The following is a 22,416-nucleotide window of genomic DNA, read 5'->3' on the forward strand; positions in this document are numbered from 1 at the left end:
GCTCCAGTGGCGCAATCGGTCAGCGCGCGGTACTTATAAGACAGTAGCCAGCAGAGTGATGCCGAGGTTGTGAGTTCGAGCCTCACCTGGAGCAGTGGAGTTTTAACCTGGCCTATCACTCACAGGAAAAACTCTGACAAGCTGACAGAAATGGTTTGTCTGACGAGATTACACTGCATGAATCACAGCAGACACGAGCATCTCTGCTGCTCATTACACACATTGATTCCACCTGTATTTATATTAAATAAACATATACAGTATTTCGCTAAACATTTCCACATTGTGAAAATACCAACTTTTTCAAATAAAAGCATCTTTGTATAGACACAGCATCTGGCTGAACAAATAAAATATTCAAAAGTAAATGTTCAAAATATTAAAGAATATTATTATTATTGAGTCACAGCCCATCGGCACATGCAGTGAACCAGCAAACTAGCTGTGGATGTATAGCAGCCCATCCTGATGTAAAATCACTGCTTCATTCCAGTTGTCATGTCAGAGCATTTTATTAGTTAGTTACTATTAGTTTTACCAGTCAGGTGTACATAAAGATATATATTTCATATATTCTAATGGCCACCTGGTAGTCAGATACACAGGAGAATGAATTAGATTAAAAGAAGGTAGTGGACTTACAGTATCAGCAGTAAGTTTATTTTAAGAAGAAATGTTGCAATTATGGACATTCATGGGGAATTAAACACACAATAAAAACATTACATTTATACAACTGCAACAACCAGTAAACCTGATCAAATCACAGGACCACTGTAGACAATTAGAGAACCAACAATTGGTCTATAAATAACTAAATGTTGAGAAAAGGGGAATATAAAAAACTTACCATTCAAGGTAAACCCTGGGTGCATGGTGCACTGATGAAAGGACTGGAGGATCAATGGTCACGAATCACTTGGTCCGTCGAGTTAGATTAGACAAGTTCAGTGCTGATGGTCTCACTCTGCCTTGTTATGCACGTTATTTGGAGAAGATGCTGAAGGCAGCTGGCAGACTAGTAGCTTTAAACATTTGGATTAAGCAGTTCCAGGCATTTGCAGAGACATGGATTACTGTTGATTTCGTGCACATTCTGTCTGTAATTACTCAACAAAGCTGGTCAGTTTGGGTTTTTGGCTTTTGACAGTTGGATTTTTTTTTCTTTTTTTTTTTTTGCCGTCGTGTCTGTGAACGTATTTTGACTGTGCGCATTGCCCTACAAACCCATTTCCTTTGTTTGTGTCCAGCTGGCAGGTGTAGGGGGAGCTAGTGAGCATGGATAAGCCAGGCAGCAGAAGCAGCAGCCTGCAGAGGAAAAAGCCGCCATGGCTCAAACTGGACATCCCCACCATCCAGCTGACGCCGGACGACACGCCCACACCTACCCAGGTAAAAATCAAATCAAAGTCAGTCAAATAAAAGTCAGAATAGTTGAACTGTATTCAGAATAGTAGTTTAGACAAGTAGAACTATTAGAATTGTAAAATTCGGTATGTAACTAAAAATGTGTGAGCATGAACGCTCATTCTCAACGTTAGAAACTCTTAACAAATGGTCCACTTACTGGTCTTGTCTAGAGCTTTCAACAACATCTCACAGTCTTCTTCAGCAGATTGAGTTTACTCATGTCACGTATTGACAACTGAGCAAATGCTATACACTGAGGAAGACTGTGAGATACAGTTTAAAGCCTTACCTGTAGCTGATCACGGTTAGACTTTTACAGAGCTTTTACTTGTTTTACTTATTTCACATTCACATACTAAGACACAGAGGGCACATCTGTTTGTGTGCATGTGCGCGCGCGTGTGTGTGTGTGTGTGTGTTGCAGCCGGTAAAGCGCCTGCGCAGTGTCAGCATGCCAGGGGAAAACCCTCAGACCTGCATCGCTGCCTTGGAAACTTCCAACAACTACCTCAGACCTCCTCTGGAGAGATTGCCCTCTTTCACACAGTCCATCAAGAGGTTAGACACTCATTCATCAGTCTCTTTCCTCTCCGTTGATTTTCTCCAGCTGCTAATTTCCTTCAGGATGTTGTATACTTTCTAATTCTAATAATTCTTCTCTAATAAATCTGTAACAAAACTAACTTAAGCTGCAGCCTCCTTTCTGATTTAACACTAATTAATCTTGCTCTCTTTTCTTCTCTCTTGTCCTCCCTTTTCTTTGATTTTGCCTTATTTACAATCTGCTTTTCCCCACTGCCTCCCTGTCCTCTTCTCTACATGATGCAATGTGTGTAAAGTGAGAAAAGGGTGCACTTTGAGCGGGTCAACACAGTTCCCCCAAAGGGCCAGAGGGGCCCCAGGAGGGTGTCAACCCTCCGAAGGCGGTCCTGCATCCCCAAAATACTGACCCGACGGCGTTCATCTATACCCAAACAGATCATCAGGTACAGGAGAGGTGGAGGAGGGAGGGAGGGTAGTGGTAACAGCAGGTTGAACCTGTTTTGGTACTGAAGTTTCTATTTGAAACAGGATGTTGAATATAATGCACTGAGAAAATGAAGGAAATTTTAAAATGCTTTTGGCATAACTTGGAGCTGTCACATATTCTTTAACCTGCTTCTGGATTAGTGGGGTTTAAGACCCACCAGTTGGACCTCAATGTTGACCAAGTGGTGGGCCAGTCATTTCAAACCCACAGTACTTTATTTTAAAAGTGGCTGTAAGCAATATTTTTTAATAAAAACAATGGATCAAATGGCTATGTGTAATGTGAAAGGGGTTGCTCATATTGACTAACCGACAGAAAAAAGGACGGTGTAGTCCCTCATTCGTCCAGGAGTGTTCTATCGTAGAAAAGGTTTCAGTCGTAGTCATCTGGACACTGTTTTCAGAATCAAGACGTTTTGGCTCCCATCTGGAAGTCATTCTCAATTGTGAAAAAAATGGACCGATTTCTGAGTTCCCGGTCCATTTTTTCACAATTGAGAATGACTTACTGTTTTGATTCACTCTTACAGCTCTCATAGCGTGGTTTTAGGCAGCAAGCAGCAGTTTTTAGATAAAGCATATACTGAGCACCAAACAGCAAACAGACACAGTTAGCGACTAGCTGGTGAACACGGTGGAGCATTTAGCAGCTAAAGAGCCGGACATTTCCCTCCAGAGTTGGTAGAGACCAAAACAGAGCTAAAAGGAGAATGACTATTGGACTTAGATTCATCAGGTTGCCAGAAACAGGACATGATGAATGCTAAATGTGCTCTGCATCAGCTTGATGTGTAAATAGCCAACTGTTTGCTTACAAGTCCGCCACATAAACTTAGAAGGTTATATGTCAATATAGTGTTTACAGCTTGTTTCTGTTGCCCCCAAGTGGACAAAACAATCAGTTAATGCAGATTTGAAGCAGACTGTGTTGACCGATATTTTCAGCACAAATAAAATAGAGCCTCATTGCAAAAATTTAAACAGTAAGTGTCAACTTCGGGCATACCTGCCAACACTCCCGTTTTTCCTGGGTTTCTCCCGTATTTCAAAGCCAAACTCCTGTAATTTGCATGACCCTCAAACTTTATTATGAATACAATGATCCAAGTTTTGGATGTTTGTCTGACATCACCCAACTTGCCAGGTCGTCTATGAAACACATCTATACACACAATCCACACACTACATACAGTTTCAACCCTACTGTTATCGCAGCCTGGCAACCCACACCCCGATCCAAGGGGCGTGTGCGCAGCTGCTCTCTGTGCAGGCCAGCTAAGTTAACGTTAGCTGTTGTCAAAATGTCAGGGCACGACAGCGTTCCTCCTCCATTATGAAACCAAAATGTTGACAGGTATGACTTTGGGTGTACAGTAGGAGTAGTATTTGTTGACTCTCCATTTTCCATCAAGATGAGATTTTTCATAGAAGACCAATTTCTTCATGAGACCAGAAGCAACAAAACATAGAAATGGACTATCTAATAATACACAATGCAGGCTGAGGAAAAGTGAATACACCAAAAACACTTTTTTCCCCCCTTGATGTGTGGATTAACTGAGTTTTGCACAAAAGTTCTATCCACAGATGTGACGCTCTGAACCATGTCCATGACACATGAAGGCTGCACATAAGCTCTCACACACACAGTGTGTCAGTATCAGTCCAGGTGGCATACAAGACCACATGGTTTGAGGCAGACAAAATAATACAATTACTCATACAGACTATCTATGTGCCTCACACAGCATGTGGGCCACATCAAAGCGGCCCCTCTCATAGTGCTAAATTGAATGTAAATGTTTGAAACGGAGCCAAGGCTAAAACCTTTAGACGCTGTCTTCAAAGGAGTGTCTTAATGTCTTAACTTTATCATGGTGTGGTTTACTAGCCTTGTATGTGTATGTGAGAGAGAAACGGAATTAATGTGTTTGATTTTTACGAGAGAATTAATGGGATTGAGGGGAAATGTGTGTGTGTGTGTGTGTGTGTGTGTGTGTACATGACTTGTTGGAGGTTAGCTGAGGTAGCTCCTCCTCAAAAGAGTGCATAAATACACGATAAATCTTCACTATTCAAACAAAGTGTATGTTAGTATGTGATTTGCTGCAAACTTCTGGCTTGTAGGGTAACTGGGAGGACACCCTGATGTTTGTTGATCTGCAGTACAACGGAAAAAAGATCTTTATGAGTCATTTTTCATGTTAAGGAGCCATTAATTTTGACAGCTCAGGCCACAGAGTTACACGGATAGTAATTTATTTCGGTCACACTGATGCTCATAATGATAGGTGTTCACGCTCAATTGGACTGCTGACACGAATATATCGCTGCAAAGCAAGGTGGGGTTCAAGCTAAACCTTTGTGGTACTGCTACTCCACTGTATGAGTGCGTATGTGTGTGTGTGTGTGTGTCATGTTCAGGCATGTCCCAGTGCCCTCCCTTCATCTCTCCTCCCTCCTAATGTGGATGATGCCTCCTCTTTCTTCTCTCCCTCCTTCTAATCTCCCGTTTCCTGTGGAGTGCTGGTGTGTTAGAGGGAGAACTGGTGTTTACACACACTCAATGCAAAACCAGGCAGAGAGAAAGAGAGATGGGACCTTATTGATAGAGATCGTTGGGGCTCTGGATGGGGGTGGGAGGGTATTCAGTTTGACAAGGACCAGAGTCTTCTTTGCCCAGTAGGTTACATCCTATTACGCAAACTCTCGAAGAGGGATACTGGGAGGCCTGCCAGCCACTGACACATTCACACACTCTCTCACACATACACAGTCATATGGAAACTTGTGTTGTGCACTGGTGACACAAGGTCAGAAAATTTAAGATCCTCCCGCTTGTCAGTGTGCTGAATGACTGAGTCCAGCTGGTAGAAGACTGGAAGTCCTCTGTGGATCTCTTTACATCAGATTCCCATCCGACAGAGGAGATCAGCGCCAGCTTTTCCTCTAACCTTTGATTAACCAGGAGCTCACTGAGCAGGATGGGGATGTTACACAGAGTCTGGGCATGTGGTGATCATCCTCTCTTTGCGTAACAGCAAGTGTCACAAGGTAGCCTACTGCTGGCCTGGACATCAGGAAATCCCCTTATGGAACACTGTGTGTGTGATCTGCGGAGGATCAGTGTGCATTCAGCGGATCGGGGTTTAATACTGTTCAGGGGGCAAGCAAGGACACTATGTTAGTGATGCTGGTGATGGAGGCTATACAGCTCCACAGTGCCTGCCACCCTCAGGTATGACCCAGTCCCTTAACCCCTCCTGGAGCTCTCTGGACAGGTGAGTGTGCTTTCGCTCAATGGGGCAGATACTGAACAAATATGTTGATCTGAGTCAACTTGAGGCACTTTGGCCAGTGGATGGAAATGTTGAACAAAGCCATTATTGATGTATTTAATTTATTGTGGAGGGATTAAGGTTTTCTTAAAATGAAATATAAGATATAGCTAATACTGGCAAATTTTAATACAGCCAGCAGTTTCTTAGCTTAGCTTAGATAAAGACTGGAAAAACGGGGAAACTAGCCTGGCTCTGTCCAATTATAAAGAGAGCTACCCACTAGCACCTGCAAAACTCACTAATTAACATGTTACAACTCGTTTGTTTTATTGATACAAAAACCAAAGTATAAGTGCTGGTAGGTGGACTTTGTTAACTTTGGACAGAGCCAGCTGTTTCCCCCTGTTCACAGTCTTTGTGCTAAGTATCAATTCCCTCATGTAACTCTCAACAAGAAAGCAGATGAGCGTATTTCCCAAAATGTCAAACTATCCCAGTCAAAGTAGCAATACCACAGTGTAGAAATACTCTAAAAGTAAAAGTCCTGCATTTAAAATTTTACCTAATTAAAGGTACATATTAGCAGCAGTATTAGCAGCAAAATGCACTTAATTAACGTATCAAAAATAAAAGTACCTATGCAGCAGAATGGTCCTGTCATTGTCCTTAACTGTAAGTTAAGGCATTAGAACCATAGATTGTATTAAAAAATGGACGAAGTGTACGTGACGTCATCCATGTGTTTCTGAAGAGCCGTTAAAGTGGGCAGCACCGGTGGCTCCAGCCGTCGCCATCTTGGCAGTGCCTGATTTCGGCTAATTCAAAAATGGGCAAAGAAGTGGAGAACGCAGTGTTGTAGCTGGTCGCTAAAAATGCGTATTTTTTGCATTTCATTTTTTGTGAGTAATATCTGAAACAGCAAAGTAATGAGGAACTATAGCTGTTAGATAAATTAAGTGGAGTAAAGAGTAACTGAAGTAAAATTATAAAGAAGCATAAAATGGAAATTTTGTATTTCAGTATAGTCACTACAGTGTTTTATTTGATTGATACAGACAGTTTTGGGGTGAAGTTATCACTTGCCAATATTTCACGACAATTTAGATTTTTAAGTTGGATAATTATTTTCCCAAAAAAGACAAATATTCTGTTTTTCCTTAGGAGGTTTCTTTTTCTCAGGGTGTGAAACAGAATTTAGATCACCATGACACTAAAATTCCCCATTTGGGCCCAGAAATAAAGAAATTATTTTAGGCTCTTTAGGCCTTACATTAGGGCAGGGAGACCATGCACACCTATTCAGTGATCAGGAAACTGACATTTCTGCCCTTAAATAAAGAATTCTCTTACAAAACAACAGCGATCTCTGGAAAGAGTAAAAGAAAAGTTGAGAATGTCCTTGCAGGTTTTTGTTTGGCTAAATTACTCTTAGTCTTCTCATAGTGAAGTAACACTAAAACGTTGGTGGATTTATCCAATCAGAAAACTCAAGACCTAGTATCAATATTTATCTTCTCTTCTGTTTTTGTTGTCTATTTGTTCAGTCACAGTATTTGTTTAGATTGTACTAAGATTTGGCCCTTGGCCTTTTTTCCCTGATGAAATGAACGCCGTCTAAGCCTATAATTACGGCACAGTAGATTGCTGATTCATGTGTACCAGCCTTACCTTGAGGATATGAAAACTAATTCATGTGGCTTAACCTCGCTTTAATCTTTGATTTGTGCTGTTGTCAACCAGTCGTGAATATTTTATTTATGGTTTTGTGTGGGCGAATATGACCTGCATGCTGATCGGTGCATGTGTGCACACACCCGCTTATCTAAACAAACGCACACAAACAAATGTCATCTATCTTGAAACAGGCTTTGATTCACAATGTGGGCGAGTGTTTGCATCATGTTTTACATGAACAGTGGATGTTATGTTCGTCTTGATTATCAGTTGTTTTTTTTTTACTGTAACTTAACTGTAATGATTTATCATTCAATTATTTTCATATTCTGACCTCCTCTCCTCCTTCTCACTGTCTCTGTTTACATCTTATTCTCAGAGAGGCCCAGTCTGACTTCCATCTCTCTCGGCTTTCCCAAATCTGTATTCTTTCTAAGACATTCCTCTCTGGAGGGACAACAATCAGGGCTGCGCCACCCCCTCCCTGCCTCTATGCAGCCTTAAAAGGCTTCCCCAGCTGGCGTCTTTCTTGATGATGAGGCTTGAGTGTTTATTACTGAGTGTTCTGCTCTCCAAACAGTTCCCCGAAGTGTGGCCTCCCCCTCCTGAACACGCAGCCTGGCATGCAGGCACTGTTTCATGGAAAAAGGGACCTGGATGTGCACACCGAATGCACATTTATTGAGTTTAAATGAGAAACACAAAAACACACACAGCCAAGTCAGGTCATCAGCTGCAGGACTATCAGGCAACATCTTCTTCTTTACTGCTGACTGAACAGAGGACAGTGGGTCGTATAAGGATCAAGACAGTATTTTTCATTCAGCCTCTCTCTGCTGGGTTGGCAGTGTCCATGCAATCAAACATGCACACATACACAAAGAAAGAGAAAGATACTAGAAGGGAGCTGAATTAATGAGGATTTCTTAGTCTGATATGTTGATATGTTTCACAAGAGTTCTTCGTTTAATAAACTGACCTGCTGCAGCCTGATCATAGTGTTCACTGTGTACTGCTTCTTTACAGATATTTTCATTTTCTAATCACTTAACCTTCATCCAGAATAAAGTTTAAGCTGATTTGTGCTATTGAAATAAAATCAATTCTTTGTGTTTCAGCCAAAGGTATTTCATCAGTTTCCATTCACCCTACCCCACACAGTCTTTCTATTTCTATCTCAACTCAACAGCAGTTTTAAATGATTTTTTATTAACTATATTAAACTATGCATTTTGGCTTTCTATTTAGTATTTAAGGTACCAAAGAAAAAGTGTTAGTTTCCATACTTAATTGCGAAACCAGATGTCTGATGTATGGTTCTCCTCATCAGTATAGACAAGAAAACAATCAACAAATGAACCAATTAATCAGTCAACTAATCCCCAACAAACAGCTGCAATCAACTAATCAACTAATCAGCATATTGTTCTGCCAATCAGGAGGGACGTACAGCTCAGTCTGCCAAAGAATATTCAGGTTTTTCTGAAGCCTAAAGCAGATTATGGACAAAAATAAACTAAAATAGACAATGAGGACAGCAATGTTATTATTATTTCATTATCCATAATAGTTGACATGAAAGTTTGGCTCAGTCCATTGCCATGACTTGTAGAAAAACCTAGATGCTTTTTGAGATGAAGCAATGTTGTTGCCTTAAAGCAATAACATGGTAAGACAGCCGATTACTTATACTTTCTTTTTTATTCTTGAATAGCTGCCTGAATTTACCTAAAAAAAACAGAAATACCTGCTAATCTAATAACATTCCCATATGCTGTACTTTGTGTTTAGTGCTAATTAACAAATGTTAGCATGCTAACACACAAAACTAAGAGGGTGAACATAGTAAACATTATACCAGCTCAGCATCATGTTAGCATGCTGACATTAGCATGACTGTAGACTCTTAGTCTTGTACACAAATTCAAAATTACAATTAAAAATTACAAATATCTTTATTGTAAGTAAAATTACAGAGTACCTGTTGATTGCTCTCTGCCATGGACATTTCTAATTTCTCATGTACCACTCCTAAATCAAACAAACAATATTCAGTTTTGCTAACCAGAGTGCGTCTTCTTTCCAGGGGTACAGCTGACTGGTTTGGGGTGAGCAAACACAGTGACAGCACCCAGCGATGGAGGAGGAAAAGCCTGCAGCACTGCAGCCATCTGTACGGGGGTCTAAAGGCGCAGGTGATAAGGGAGATGGAACTTCACAGCCAGGACAACTTCTCCCTGGCCAGCACTGAGACCCCTCCTCCCCTGTACCTCCCACCCCACCACCCCAGTCACCACCACTATGGCATGCAGAGGGTAGGCTGGCGCCTGGGGCACCTTAGAGGGATGGAGGAAGAGATGGGACAGTTATTCACCTTTTCCTCCATCACATTTTCTCCCTCACTTTTTTACTGTCTTTATTTCACATTTGATTTCCGGCGCTTGCTTTACCACTTTGCTTTGTCATCTTGCCTAGGGTTCAATTGATGGCTTTTTGAAGACTAATACATGAAGCAAAACTAATGCATGAAACTCACAATGCTACTACGCAGGCATTACCACTACTGTAGCACTGTTAGTATTAATTATGATAACAATAGTATCAATACATAATGCTTTATGTAATCTGATTAAAATGTTGCAGAAAATAATAATTTAACAGCAATTTATTTATAGCTTCCCCAAATTATTTTCAAACTTTTTTGCAAGGTAGCCAGTAAGCTAGCTTGCTTTGTTAGCTTAGCAGTGTTTTGTGTTTGCGGTCTCAAAATTTGATTCTGACACATTGGTTTACTCTGTGGACATTTGAAATGCGTATACATCCAAACAGACAAGCTTGTAAAAGCCAATTCCTGTTAAGAAGTTTTCTCAATAAATTCTATTTTAGCTATTAGCATGCTAGCATAAGCCACTAATTGCTAGTGCTAGAAATGTGTTTGTAACAGTATCAGATATTACAATAGGTATGATATGAGAATTTTATAAGATAATCGTTGTAGTCCTCATCCAGCATATTGATTGTTGGATGAAGCAGCACTGGGTGATGGTGTAAATGTATAGTGGACAAATCTCTGCTGCTATTGTGAAGCATAAGTTAACCAATAAACAATAATCTTTATTACTAGATCTTGAAAACTGCCATATAACATTAGTAAAATATCAATTCTCTATCACTAAAACCTACTGATTAATCACTTTTGTCTTTTAAAAAAAAGCTTCTTTCCAAAACCTGGTACATCAGTCTAACCCTAGTTTAGATGTGTGTTATGTGTATCCTTGCTGTTTACTATTGTGTCGCTGTGTGTTTACTGTTGTGTGTTGCTTGACAGTTGAGTATGAAAAAAAAAGCTATGGTGAACCAACACATATGTACTGGGTGTATGTGTGTGTGTGTGTGTGCAGATTGTAGACCCCCTGGCACGGGGTCGTGCCTTCCGCATGGTGGAAGAGGTAGACGGCTTCAGTGTCCCGCAAACTCCCATCACGCCCGGCACCGCCTCCCTCTGCTCCTTTTCCAGCTCTCGCTCCGCCCTCAACCGATTGCCACAACGGCGCAAACGGGAGTCTGTCGCAGTCATGAGTCTCAAAGCTGCAGCAGCGCTAATGAAGGTGTTTGTTTATTTTTTGTTAACAGTAGATTTTGAAAAATTACCAAATATTATGTGCTTTGCAAAATCTGTGCTTCAAACACTTGATCTTCCATAAGTCACTTTTTTTGCTTCAAAGCTACTGCGAGCCCTGTTGCTCTGAAATTGAGATTACTTGTCTTTTCTGCACATTGTGAATGCACATTAGGACCAGCTGTAACTGTTCCTCACTTGTACTACTGAATGGTTGCAGTACAAATGCATTTGTAATCCATTATGGGCAGGCAGCAGTAGATCACTCTTTTCGCTCTAAAACAGACTGTGGTCTTTTTTTCTGAAAAGGAGATTGAGCTCATTTGTTTGACATTTTGTAAAAAAAGACCAGGAGTATAGTCAGCCTGTAATTTACACATTTAGAAACACTGAGTTTTCATGCATATGCATACACTTTAATCTCCATTATCTTATGCTTTTGTGAAGAGATTCCTAGAAAAACTACATCCGTTATATTCTGATGAGTCCCTGCCTCCTACGCATATGAATGGATGGGTTTCATTTCTGAGTATATCTGTGTACTTGCATTACTGTCTGTGTATTCATGTGTGTGTAGGCATGTTATATAAAACCTGAGATCAGCTTGTCTTATTGCGGATTAAACTCAGGCGAAATATCTTACAGTAGAGCACAGATGAGTCTCTCTATGTGGCCCACTGGCTACAGACTCACACATATAAAGGGATGACTGGATGTTCAGTGAGTGTATCTGCTTGTGTGTGTTGGGTGGGGGTTACTGAGGGAGTTTCACCAGCAGATGGTTCGTGATAATACTCACCAAATGCTCATCTATCTGCTGAATTGCAGTCCAGAAGTGCAGAGCTAATCCACTGAAACACACAGAAGTCGCTGCTGCTACGAAACCATCAGACACAATCATTAAGAAAGTACAAGTACAGTCAGGGATTCCACCAGATAAACTGTCAGGCATCATTGCACCTCAGTCTGATATAGCTGTGTATGATAATAATAATGATGTTTGTGTGTGTGACTGTGTTTGTGAGGGCCGGACGTTAGCCGACAGCACCGCCGGGCGATGTCGCAGACGGAGTTTCATGCCCCCTAGTTTCTTTGAAGACGACACTGTGGACTTCCCTGATGATCTGGACACTTCCTTCTTCACCAGAGTGAGCTGTGAACACACTTCCACACACTGCCAGGATAACCTTTAGTTTATCATCACTTAAATTAACAATTTCAAAATGAAAATGATGAGCAGCTGTTCTTAATGTCCAACAGCCTGCAGTCACACTGCAGTTTCTGTGGGTTTTTTGTAGGCAAGGCAGGTATTTTCTTGTACTCTGGGCAAAGCAAAGTAAACTAATTGATCAAAGCACCTTCTTGTGGTCCGAGTATACACTATATACTGTATTCTTATGTATCCCCATCAGGACGGCCTACAGGATGAGTTGTCCACCTACGCTGACGAAGTTTTTGAGACACCATCGGAGGCTGCCCTCCAACAGCTGGACGAGAGTGAGCTCACAGGAAGTGCGCTGGATAAGAACGAACTGGAGAGGAGACACCTCATGCTGTGGGTTTATATTTTTTATAGCATTATTTATATTCACACATCAACCTCTGACATGCTGCAGGGGAGAGAGTGCTGTATTATATTATCATGCCCTGATTGAAACATTCTCCACCCGACCCCACATTCATTTACAATGCTTTCTTCCATTTTCCTCTTCCTCAATCCAGGCCCTTAGAGCGAGGATGGCGGAAGGCAAAAGATGGCTGTTTGGTCCAACCTAAGGTGCGTCTGAAACAGGAAGTGGTGAGCGTCAACAGCCAGCAGCGGGGACGAAGGATCGTGGTGCCCGTTAAGAAGCTGTTTGCCAGAGAGAAGAGGCCCTACGGGCTCGGCATGGTCGGTCGTCTCACAAACCGGACGTACCGCAAGCGTATTGACAGCTTTGTCAAAAGGCAGATTGAGGACATGGATGATCACAGGTAAGACAGCTGATTCTATTTTCCTTGGAGGATGACTTTCCTCTGATGTGACATTAGAGTTTTAGTCCCAGCAAATGGAGCCTGACATTGTCCTTCTGTACTCCCTAGGCCTTTCTTTACCTACTGGATCACATTTGTCCATTTGCTCATCACCATTCTGGCTGTCACCATCTACGGCATTGCCCCTGTGGGCTTCTCCCAACATGAAACTGTCGACTCTGTAAGTATATTTTATAGCATTTATTGTGATTAGATTGGTATATTGTCAGTGAATTTGTGTTGAATTTCCACTGAAAAATTTTTGACTGAGCAATATTAGTTCAAATACTTTTTTCTTTTTTTTCTCCTTTTTTTTGAGGTGTTGAGGAACAAGGGAGTTTATGAAAACGTTAAGTTTGTGCAACAACAAAACTTCTGGGTGGGTCCAAGCTCAGTAAGTATTTTCTATCTTCCATTTACCATCTTCTATCTATGATTGTGCTTTACTCGGCTTTTAAGTGGTGGTCAAAATGGGAAAAGTTCCAGTGTATTAAACTCTAGTAGTCTAGATCTGTGATTCCTAACCAGGGGTCGTTACCACCAGGGGTAGCTCATTTGAAAAAAATTTAATTATGATTTGATTAAAATGAAAAAAAAACCCAAAAATCTACATATTGAGTCAGTTTGCAATTGGGAGTGCATGAAAACTAGTTAGCAAGCAAGCAGAGAAGTCTAAAATTAATGGATAAATGGTTAAATTAGCTAACGTTAGCTAAAAGTAATAGATGAATAGTTAAATTAGCTCGCTAAAACTAATGGATAAATGGTTAAATTAGCTAACGTTAGCTAAAAGTAATAGATGAATAGTTAAATTAGCTCGCTAAAACTAATGGATAAATGGTTAAATTAGCTAAAAGTAATGGATAAATTTAAATTAGCTAGCTTAACTAGTAGATAAATGATTAAATTAGCTACCTAAAAGTAATGGATAAATGGCTGAAATAGTAAGCCAAAAGTAATGGATAAATGGTTAAATTGGCTTGCTAAAGGTAATGGATAAATCATTGAAATAGTTTTTTAATAGTTGTATTAAAAAACGATTGTACCAATATCACCTTTTATATAATGAATAGTGTTAAATAACATCCAGTTTAAAATCAATTCATATGAACACATTTGGAACATGACAGGTGGTGTCGATGAAGGGGTACTTGAGCTCATGTGAAGGCTGAGGGGAGTAGTTCAGACAAAAAGGTTGGGAACCACAGGTCTAGATCCACAACCTCACTAAGCTGTGATGTCATCCCCTGCTGTCCTGCAGGAGGCACTGATCCACCTGGGAGCCAAGTTTTCCCCGTGCATGCGTCAAGACCAAGAGATCCACAAACTGATCCAGGAGAAGAGAGCAAGAGAGAGAGAATCCGGCTGCTGTGTAAGGAACGATCGATCCGGCTGCCTGCAGACGTTACAAGAGGAGTGTTCGGTCAGTGAAACCCTATTAAAACACTACTACTACTTGCTTCAATCAGTCTTTGTGTTTATTGTTTATAGCAAGTACTGTATACAGTATAATATAAGATGTCAAAATTGATTTAACAGAGATATATTGAATAGAAATGTTACATGGAGTACCTTTAGGCAGCTTTTGTTGCACCATTTAGTTGCACCACTGCACAAGCAAAATTAATACAGAATAAAGTTAACAATCATTTATTTCCCTCTGTCTGTCTATCTTCTACTTGCAGAGTACCCTTGCAGTGTGGGTGAAGTGGCCTCAGCACCCCAGTGCTCCCTATCTGAATGGGAAACTACGCCAACATGGTTCAGTCTGCCATCAGGACCCCAGGTAACATAAAAATGCTCTCTGTATGATTGTTATTCTTGTGTTTTAATGGAGTACACTTAGAGCAGCATTCCATTACCACTATTATAGGGACCATAATTTAGGCAAGAGCAACAACCTGCTGACACAATAATGTAAATACTTCATAGACATCATTTTACTCCATGTGTGGACTGTATTGTTGGGGCTCAGTCACTCTAGTCACGTCTAATAGAAGACGGGAATGGCCAATGTTAATTTTTTAACTTTTGCTCTTGATTTTTTAGAATTTGTCTGGAGCCAGCCTCAGTTTCGCCTCATGAGTGGCCTGATGACATCACCAAGTGGCCAGTAAGTACAATTACATGTTAACAGTTTAAGCATTTAGCTGATGCTATTATATTATATATAAACTATTAGATACTCAGATAATCAAAACTGCAACTACCAGTCAGTGTACAGAGGTGCTATTGGAGAATTTGGCTCAATATGAGGTCAGCTGCAGCTCTAGATGAATTTAAATATCAAGAGGCTGACTGAGAGGGACAGGTGCGGTGTTGTTGTCATGTTCAGTCAAATTGCTTTGGTATAGTCAATATACTACATATGTTGATGTAGTCTGAATTATGTGTTGAAAATGTGTATTAATGCATTAATGTGCTGAAAACAGCACTGCAGCTTTGTGAATGTGCTGTAGGGAGTAAAGAGAGTGTTTCTAAAAGCTGGCTACAAAGGAGAAAGCCCCTTCTCTGAACATTATTTTTTGCATTATAATAATTAAATTTAGGAGTTTATAGGGTCATTCCTTGAGGTGAGGCTCAGTCTCAAAATCATCTCCTTGTTAGCCATTGTCTTAAAAGTAAAGTAAGTAACACTTCTACACATAATGCCTAGATGGCTAGATTTAATGTTTTTTAAGAAAAACAAAATACTTTTCCTCTGATTATGATCTGTAGGTTTGTACAAGGTACAACTCTGGGAATCACACCAATCTCCCCCACATAGACTGCACCATCACAGGCCGGCCCTGCTGTATCGGGACCAAGGGACGGTAAGGATCAATGTCACTGAACGCCACAGGAGTCACGAGATGGGTTTGACTTGCCATACATGTAACGACTATGGCTTAGCTGGTATATATTTCCTAGGGCTATTACCAAAAAGTTAGTATTAAAGCTGCTGCATATGTGTCAGTGTTAACTACCTTCAAATTGGACTATTTTCACAATGTAAAATATTTTGTGTCAACACCCTTTTTAATGGCAGCACAGAAAAGCCTTTGAAACAGCATGCATACGGTATACAGGCAATGTATATCACAGGTCAGTGAAACTACACTAAAACCAGGACCAATGAAATTCTGTCAGGTTGAGCAGCTACTTAAAAAAGACCTTTTATTAGACTTTTTTTTTATGAATAGTTAACATCAGACGAATGTTACTTGACAACACTGTGCGGGATCAACAGACTTTGATCCCGGTTTTTATGTAACCAGGGTGAAAATACTGGAAATTTTAGCACATTTATTGAAAGCTAAAAAAATTATGTATTCATCTCATTTAAAAATCCTGAAATATTGGTGATTTTTCTGTGAGATGGTGCTGATGAAGCTAATGATGTGTTGCATGTTGTAGATGTGAAATCACTTCAAGAGAGTACTGTAACTTCATGCATGGCTACTTCCACGAGGAGGCTACTCTCTGCTCACAGGTAGGACAAGCAGACACACACTAATTTCTGTATTTATAACCTTTTCTTTGCCTCAAATCAATCTGACTGCTTTTCACAAACTATATACAACTTGCAAAGTGTATTTGTGATGCATACAGACATTTGAATTTAAAACACCGCTGCTCCAGATGAGGCTCGAGCTCACAACCTCAGCATTGCTCTGCAGGTCACTGTCTTATAAGTACCACGTGCTGACCGATTGCACCACTGGAGCCTGCAGTCAACTGTGAATTGAAAGCACTTTGGACTGAATTCAACACCCTCGTTTTCCACCACAGTATGGCAGTGGATCTTCAGGCTGCCTGATGGCACTTCAAGTCGTGACTGTTTTTTCACCCTGACTTTCTCTCTCTCTTCCAGGTGGCTTGTATGGATGACGTGTGTGGTTTGCTGCCTTTCCTCAACCCGGAGATCCCAGACCAATTCTCCCGACTCTGGCTGTCTCTCTTTCTTCATGCTGGGTGACTGAACTCTATTCTTGTTTTTTGTCCATCTCACAATAGGCCTTAGTATTTAAAGCAGCACTAAGAGAGATATTTTATGTGAAAATAGGACTGCTTTACCTGCTTAAATCACAAATCAGTTAAAACAGTAAATTGTAAGCTATCAGGTGGGTTTGGGTCAACCTCTTGTCTGTGTCTGTAGGATCCTGCACTGCCTGGTGTCAGTGTTTTTCCAGATGACGGTGCTAAGGGACATAGAGAAGCTGGCTGGCTGGCTGAGAATCTCTATCATCTACATGCTAAGCGGCATCACAGGCAACTTGGCCTCAGCCATCTTCCTGCCTTACAGAGCGGAGGTACAATGTCACCCTCACAACCAACTGTACACAAGTATCTATAAACTGTATCAGAGACTAATTTGGGTTTGAGAACCCAAAAAGCATTGCTAACTGGTATTATAAATACCAGAACTGCAACTACAGTGGTGTGAAAAAGTGTTTGCCCCTTCCTGATTTCTTTTTTTTTTTTTGTTTGTCACACTTATATGTTTCAGATCATCAAACAAATTTAAATATTAGTCAAAGATAACACAAGTAAACACAAAATGCAGTTTTTAAATGAAGGTTGTTATTATTAAGAGAAAACAAAATCCAAACCTACATGGCCCTGTGTGAAAATGTGATTGCCCCCTAAGGTTCACCACTGTTCCATGTTTTCGCCATTTGTGGATAATGGCTCTCACTGTGGTTCACTGGAGTCCCAAAGCTTTAGAAATGGCTTTATAACCTTTTCCAGTCTGATAGATCTCAATTTCTTTCTTTCTCATTTGTTCCTGAATTTCTTTGGATCTCGGCATGATGTCTAGCTTTTGAAGATCTTTTGGTCTACTTCATTTTGTCAGGCAGGTCCTATTTAAGTGATTTCTTGATTGAGAACAGGTGTGGCAGTAATCAGGCCTGGGTGTGGCTAGAGAAATTGAACTCAGGTGTGATAAACCACAGTTAAGTTATGTTTTAATAGGAGGGACAATCACTTTCTCACACAGGGCCATGTAGGTTTGGATTTTGTTTTCCCTTAATAATAACAACCTTCATTTAAAAACTGCATTTTGTGTTTACTTGTATTATCTTTGACTATTACTTACATTTGTTTGATGATCTGAAACATTTAAGTGTGACAAACATGCAAAAAAATAAGAAATCAGGAAGGGGGCAAAGACTTTTTCACACCACTGTATATTGTTACTTTCCTGAGCCAGACAGACAAACACAAAGGTATATTTTATGAATAACAGGAACCACAAACTATATTACCACCATAGTGTACTAACGGCACATCGTCCAATGGTGGAAGAAGTATTAAGACTTTTTTCTTAGCAATACCTCAAGGTAAAAATACTGCATTTATAATTTACTTAAGTAGTAGTACTTTAGCGTAGCATAAAATGGAAGCAGTCAAGTAAAGCACAAGAACCTCAACCTGTACCTAAATACAGTACTAATAAATATACTTAATATATCACTGATACTAACCATCACTAAGAATACAAGAAAAGTCATTGAAGCCCTTCGAAAACATTATTAAGAGACAAAAGTAACTTGAAGTTACAAGCATACCTCACCATGGTGGTGAAGCATTATATGATGATCGGGCAAAGGGAGAGGATAAGGTGGGGAGATATGAGACTGCATGAACCTGGGGAGGGGACAGATATTATGACAGACTGAGGGGAATATTAATTACCACTTACACCACCTGCTGCACCCCAGGAAATACTATGTACATCTAGGAAATGGGTAAAATAAAAATACCAATAATTTTAAGGTCAAATGTAAACACACATAGACCCCTTCACTGAGGAGCAGATAAATCATATAAAAAATAAAGTGAAAAGCACACATATTAATAGTAAATATAGTTAAGATGCAAATAATAGTAATAATATTATTTTACAGACTACTTAATGTACCATTAAAATCTTTTACAATTAAAAAAGAGTTTCTTTTTAACACTTAAAGTGTTCAACAAAATAAAAACCAAGATGCCAGTGGGCTGAGGCTAGTGACTGGAGAAGAAGACTACACTAAGGAGTGTCCAGAGGTGGCACCATGTACTGACCACCACAAGTGCTTCACACTTTTAACCTCTGTTACACCAGGTCCAGCTCTGCAGCAGGTTTAAGTTAAACCTCAGATACAGGGACCTCAAGTGGCATTATGGTAACTTCTACAGAACACAGCAGCTGGGTTTAGCCAGCAAAATTGTTCAGGAATATTGTCCACAACAGGCTCCAGTGGCGTAATCGGTCAGCGCGCGGTACTTATAAGACCAGTAACCTGCACTGTGATGCTGAGGTTGTGAGTTCGACCCTCACCTGGAGCAGTCCAGTTTTCCCATGGTGGTTGAGGGGGGAAAAATTCTTCTCTAAAAACTCACTGGCTCACAAGACTAAAGTCCAAATAATTCTACATCCTGTTCGAATGGCTAAACTAGTCAAACAAAGACTACAGACCTTGTCCGTCATGCAGCAGCTGGCTTCATTAAAGTAAAGGTGTGTATGTGTGTCTTTTTCAAGCCAGACTTGAACCCTGGATGTGTTGTAAGGTACGTGACTTAAACCTCTATGTCAACGATCTGTTTCCTCTTTTTCATCTCAGGTTGGTCCTGCAGGCAGCCAGTTTGGCATCCTGGCCTGTCTGTTCGTGGAGCTATTTCAGAGCTGGCAGATCCTGGAGCGACCATGGCGGGCTTTTGCCAAGCTGCTGGCCATCTCAGTCTTCTTCTCCTCCTTTGGTTTGCTTCCTTGGATTGACAATTTTGCCCACATCTCCGGTTTTGTGTCAGGATTCTTCCTGTCCTTCGCCTTCCTGCCATACATCAGGTAGGTGAAGAAAGGGATGTTTGTTGTTCTTGGGTATGCTGAGAGACAGAGAGAATGTATCTTTGCCCCCTCTGTCAATAGATACACAGAAAAAAGAAGCCAGCCTGTGATTCATGCGCTATAGCTGAAGAGTACATAAGTATAGCTAAAGTTAAAGGAATAGTTTGAATTCTGGGGAAATACGCTCATTTGCTTTCTTTTTCCAGGAAGATCGATGCCGCTCTTATATCTGTACACCAAATATGTACAGCAGCCAGTTAGCTTAGCTTAGCATTTATACTGGAAACAGTGGGAAACAGCTAGTCTGGCTCTCTCCAAAGGAAAAAAAAATCTGTCTACCAGCACCTCTAAAGCTAAAAACTTTCCCCCCTTGGGCTAACTGTTTCCTCCTGCCCCTAGTCTTTATGCTAAGCTAAGCTAACCGTCTACTGGCCGTAGCTTCATATTTTATGAACATATATGTTTAAGAGTATAGTATTGAAATTCTCTTTCAACTCTGGGCAAGTGAGCAAACATTATATTATTCCATAAAAAGTCAGCATAATCACACTTTTTATTTATGATGACCTTAGAGTGCTGAAAACTCAGTGCTAAGAATCCAACATGGCTGTCTAATACTAACTTAAATTTACTGATTGTAGAATTAATTAACACAAATTTTCTGACAATATTTTCTTTATGAAAAAAACTGAAATATTGTGAAAAATAGGACAAATCTACATCGTTTCTAATTGCTATGATAGCATAATCAGTGCAAAAATACAATAATTCATCAGCAATGTATCGATGCTGTGGTAACCCATATCTAAGAGCGATGTCTAAGTTATTCCAGTCCAAGTCAGTGGATAAAGCCTGGCTCTAACACTTCCAGATTTAAGCATTTGATGAAAAAAGGTCAACGTTCTAGGATGAAAAACTTGATTATCAATGTCTATTTTTCAGGAATCAAGAGAACCCATTGTGTGTGACATTATCCTTAAGGTTTTAAAAAGGTAGAATCTTCTGCAGTATGAAGTACAACAGCATCTACTAAGAGGCATGTATTTTATATGAACGTCTTTGACTTTTAACTCCATTATGAAATGAGTAACGCAGGCTTTTCCTCCTCAGCTTTGGGCGTTCTGACATGTACCGGAAGCGGGTCCAGATCTGCGTCTTCCTGCTTGTCTTCCTGGGTCTGCTCTCTACCCTGGCTGTCCTCTTCTATGTCTACCCCGTGAAGTGTGACTGGTGCGAGTACCTCACCTGCATCCCCATCACAGACAAGTTCTGCGAGAAGTACGACCTGAACGCTCACCTCCTCTGAACGCCGGCCTTTGAAATGTCAGCAGGACTGTTTTCTGGACGTACACTGACTTTGGACTGGTCACAACATTTCTAAATGTTGAATGTTGAAGAAGTTGAAAGTTGGATATGGTGCTGCAGTGCTGCTTGTGACTGAGCAAGAACATTTCTCCTGGAATAATGACCAGTATTTCAGGATTTCATGTGGACATATTTGTTTTACTTTTTGGAAAGGTACAACAGACCCACTATGAATAAAGAAAGGCTTTGCATGAAAGCCTTCAGGCATTTGATTAAAAATATTCAAACTCATGGGAACAAAGTTAATACTGCAAAGCTGACTGAAAAGGAATAACGATTGATTTATGTGTGACTGATCTCTAGCTGGGCTAATCAATGACCAGTCACACTGGAGGAGTGCTAGAAAGACAGTTGTTTCCTGCCAAATTATTTACCCCTCTTCAGTGGTAAAACAGACTTAACAACACCCCTTAGTGGCCAAAAGGAACAGTACAACCTGAGACAGCTTCAAAGGATTTTTGTTTTGTACTTTTTTACTGATGTCCAAACAGTTTTGTCCATTTACTAGATGTCCTTAGAGTTAAAACTTGCCAAGAAATGAGACTTAAATGTGCCTTATTGACACACAACCACACACATGATGTCTTTTTGTGCCATGTAGCAGTTTGTGTCAGCAGTTCCCGACGTTTTGGGTCCTGTTCCTTGACCTCAGTAGAAAACTGCATTTCACAATCTGACAAAATATGTTTTTACTTCAGTGTTTGGTGGCTGAGTTGCCATTCAGTATTTTGTTTTTACCACACTAGAAACCTTAGTTTCCACCACAGCCTTTGGTGCACTTCAATCACAAATTGATTGTTGTTGGGTTTTTTTTTTATTCACCCGGTGTTACATCAATACAGAACACACTTGTATGTTAACCTGCTCTATTGTAATAAGGTGTTACTGAGGCGAATTTGTGTTTATTTTTCATTCACTATGGTGGTGTTTTAGCTACCTGACAATAAACACAAGACACAGAGTAATTTTTTCTGTCTGTTGCCTGATCACAGATGTCGAGAAAGCTAAACTTCACTGCTCCAGGTGAGGCTCAAACTGGCAACCTTGGCATCACTCTACTGGTACTGCCTTATAAGTAACACACATTGACTGATTACGCCACTGGAGCCTGGTATACTGAATCTGAATTTTAAAATTTCCACTTCCACAGTCCCAGTTTCATGTTATGTAAATAATGTGAATTTAATGAACAAACCCTGTGGTATTAG

The 22,416-nt window shown here is 40.4% G+C and overlaps 1 protein-coding gene and 2 non-coding genes across 12 annotated transcripts in view; all 3 read left to right on the forward strand.

Annotated features, from left to right (window-relative positions):
• Nucleotides 1-94, forward strand: trnai-uau. The gene is made up of 2 exons: nucleotides 1-38; nucleotides 59-94. It is a non-coding gene; the product is annotated as a tRNA-Ile (tRNA).
• The window catches only part of rhbdf1b (rhomboid 5 homolog 1b (Drosophila)), a 46,133-nt gene extending 23,960 nt beyond the window's left edge, over nucleotides 1-22,173 (forward strand). Inside the window, exons 2-21 of one of the 10 annotated variants that reach the window (XM_044178121.1) lie at nucleotides 1,251-1,392; nucleotides 1,835-1,968; nucleotides 2,250-2,396; nucleotides 9,481-9,709; nucleotides 10,796-11,002; nucleotides 12,039-12,161; nucleotides 12,426-12,568; nucleotides 12,736-12,987; nucleotides 13,096-13,207; nucleotides 13,346-13,420; nucleotides 14,288-14,449; nucleotides 14,712-14,812; nucleotides 15,076-15,139; nucleotides 15,745-15,839; nucleotides 16,423-16,498; nucleotides 16,880-16,980; nucleotides 17,165-17,318; nucleotides 19,620-19,843; nucleotides 20,786-20,835; nucleotides 20,954-21,092. In XM_044178121.1, the coding sequence (XP_044034056.1) occupies nucleotides 1,279-1,392; nucleotides 1,835-1,968; nucleotides 2,250-2,396; nucleotides 9,481-9,709; nucleotides 10,796-11,002; nucleotides 12,039-12,161; nucleotides 12,426-12,568; nucleotides 12,736-12,987; nucleotides 13,096-13,207; nucleotides 13,346-13,420; nucleotides 14,288-14,449; nucleotides 14,712-14,812; nucleotides 15,076-15,139; nucleotides 15,745-15,839; nucleotides 16,423-16,498; nucleotides 16,880-16,980; nucleotides 17,165-17,318; nucleotides 19,620-19,843; nucleotides 20,786-20,831 (2,559 nt within the window). In that variant the 5' untranslated portion in view covers nucleotides 1,251-1,278 and the 3' untranslated portion in view covers nucleotides 20,832-20,835; nucleotides 20,954-21,092. Of the gene's footprint in view, nucleotides 1-1,250; nucleotides 1,393-1,834; nucleotides 1,969-2,249; nucleotides 2,397-5,074; nucleotides 5,721-9,480; nucleotides 9,710-10,795; nucleotides 11,003-12,038; nucleotides 12,162-12,425; nucleotides 12,569-12,735; nucleotides 12,988-13,095; nucleotides 13,208-13,345; nucleotides 13,421-14,287; nucleotides 14,450-14,711; nucleotides 14,813-15,075; nucleotides 15,140-15,744; nucleotides 15,840-16,422; nucleotides 16,499-16,879; nucleotides 16,981-17,164; nucleotides 17,319-19,619; nucleotides 19,844-20,785; nucleotides 20,836-20,953 lie in introns of those variants that run through there. The other 9 variants (XM_044178119.1, XM_044178118.1, XR_006375911.1 and 6 more) reach the window with 9 other exon arrangements.
• On the forward strand, nucleotides 19,250-19,344 carry trnai-uau. The gene is made up of 2 exons: nucleotides 19,250-19,287; nucleotides 19,309-19,344. It is a non-coding gene; the product is annotated as a tRNA-Ile (tRNA).
• Nucleotides 22,174-22,416: the final 243 nt, after the last annotated feature.

The sequence above is a fragment of the Siniperca chuatsi genome, linkage group LG20 (assembly GCF_020085105.1).
Source record: "Siniperca chuatsi isolate FFG_IHB_CAS linkage group LG20, ASM2008510v1, whole genome shotgun sequence".
Lineage (NCBI taxonomy): Eukaryota > Metazoa > Chordata > Actinopteri > Centrarchiformes > Sinipercidae > Siniperca > Siniperca chuatsi.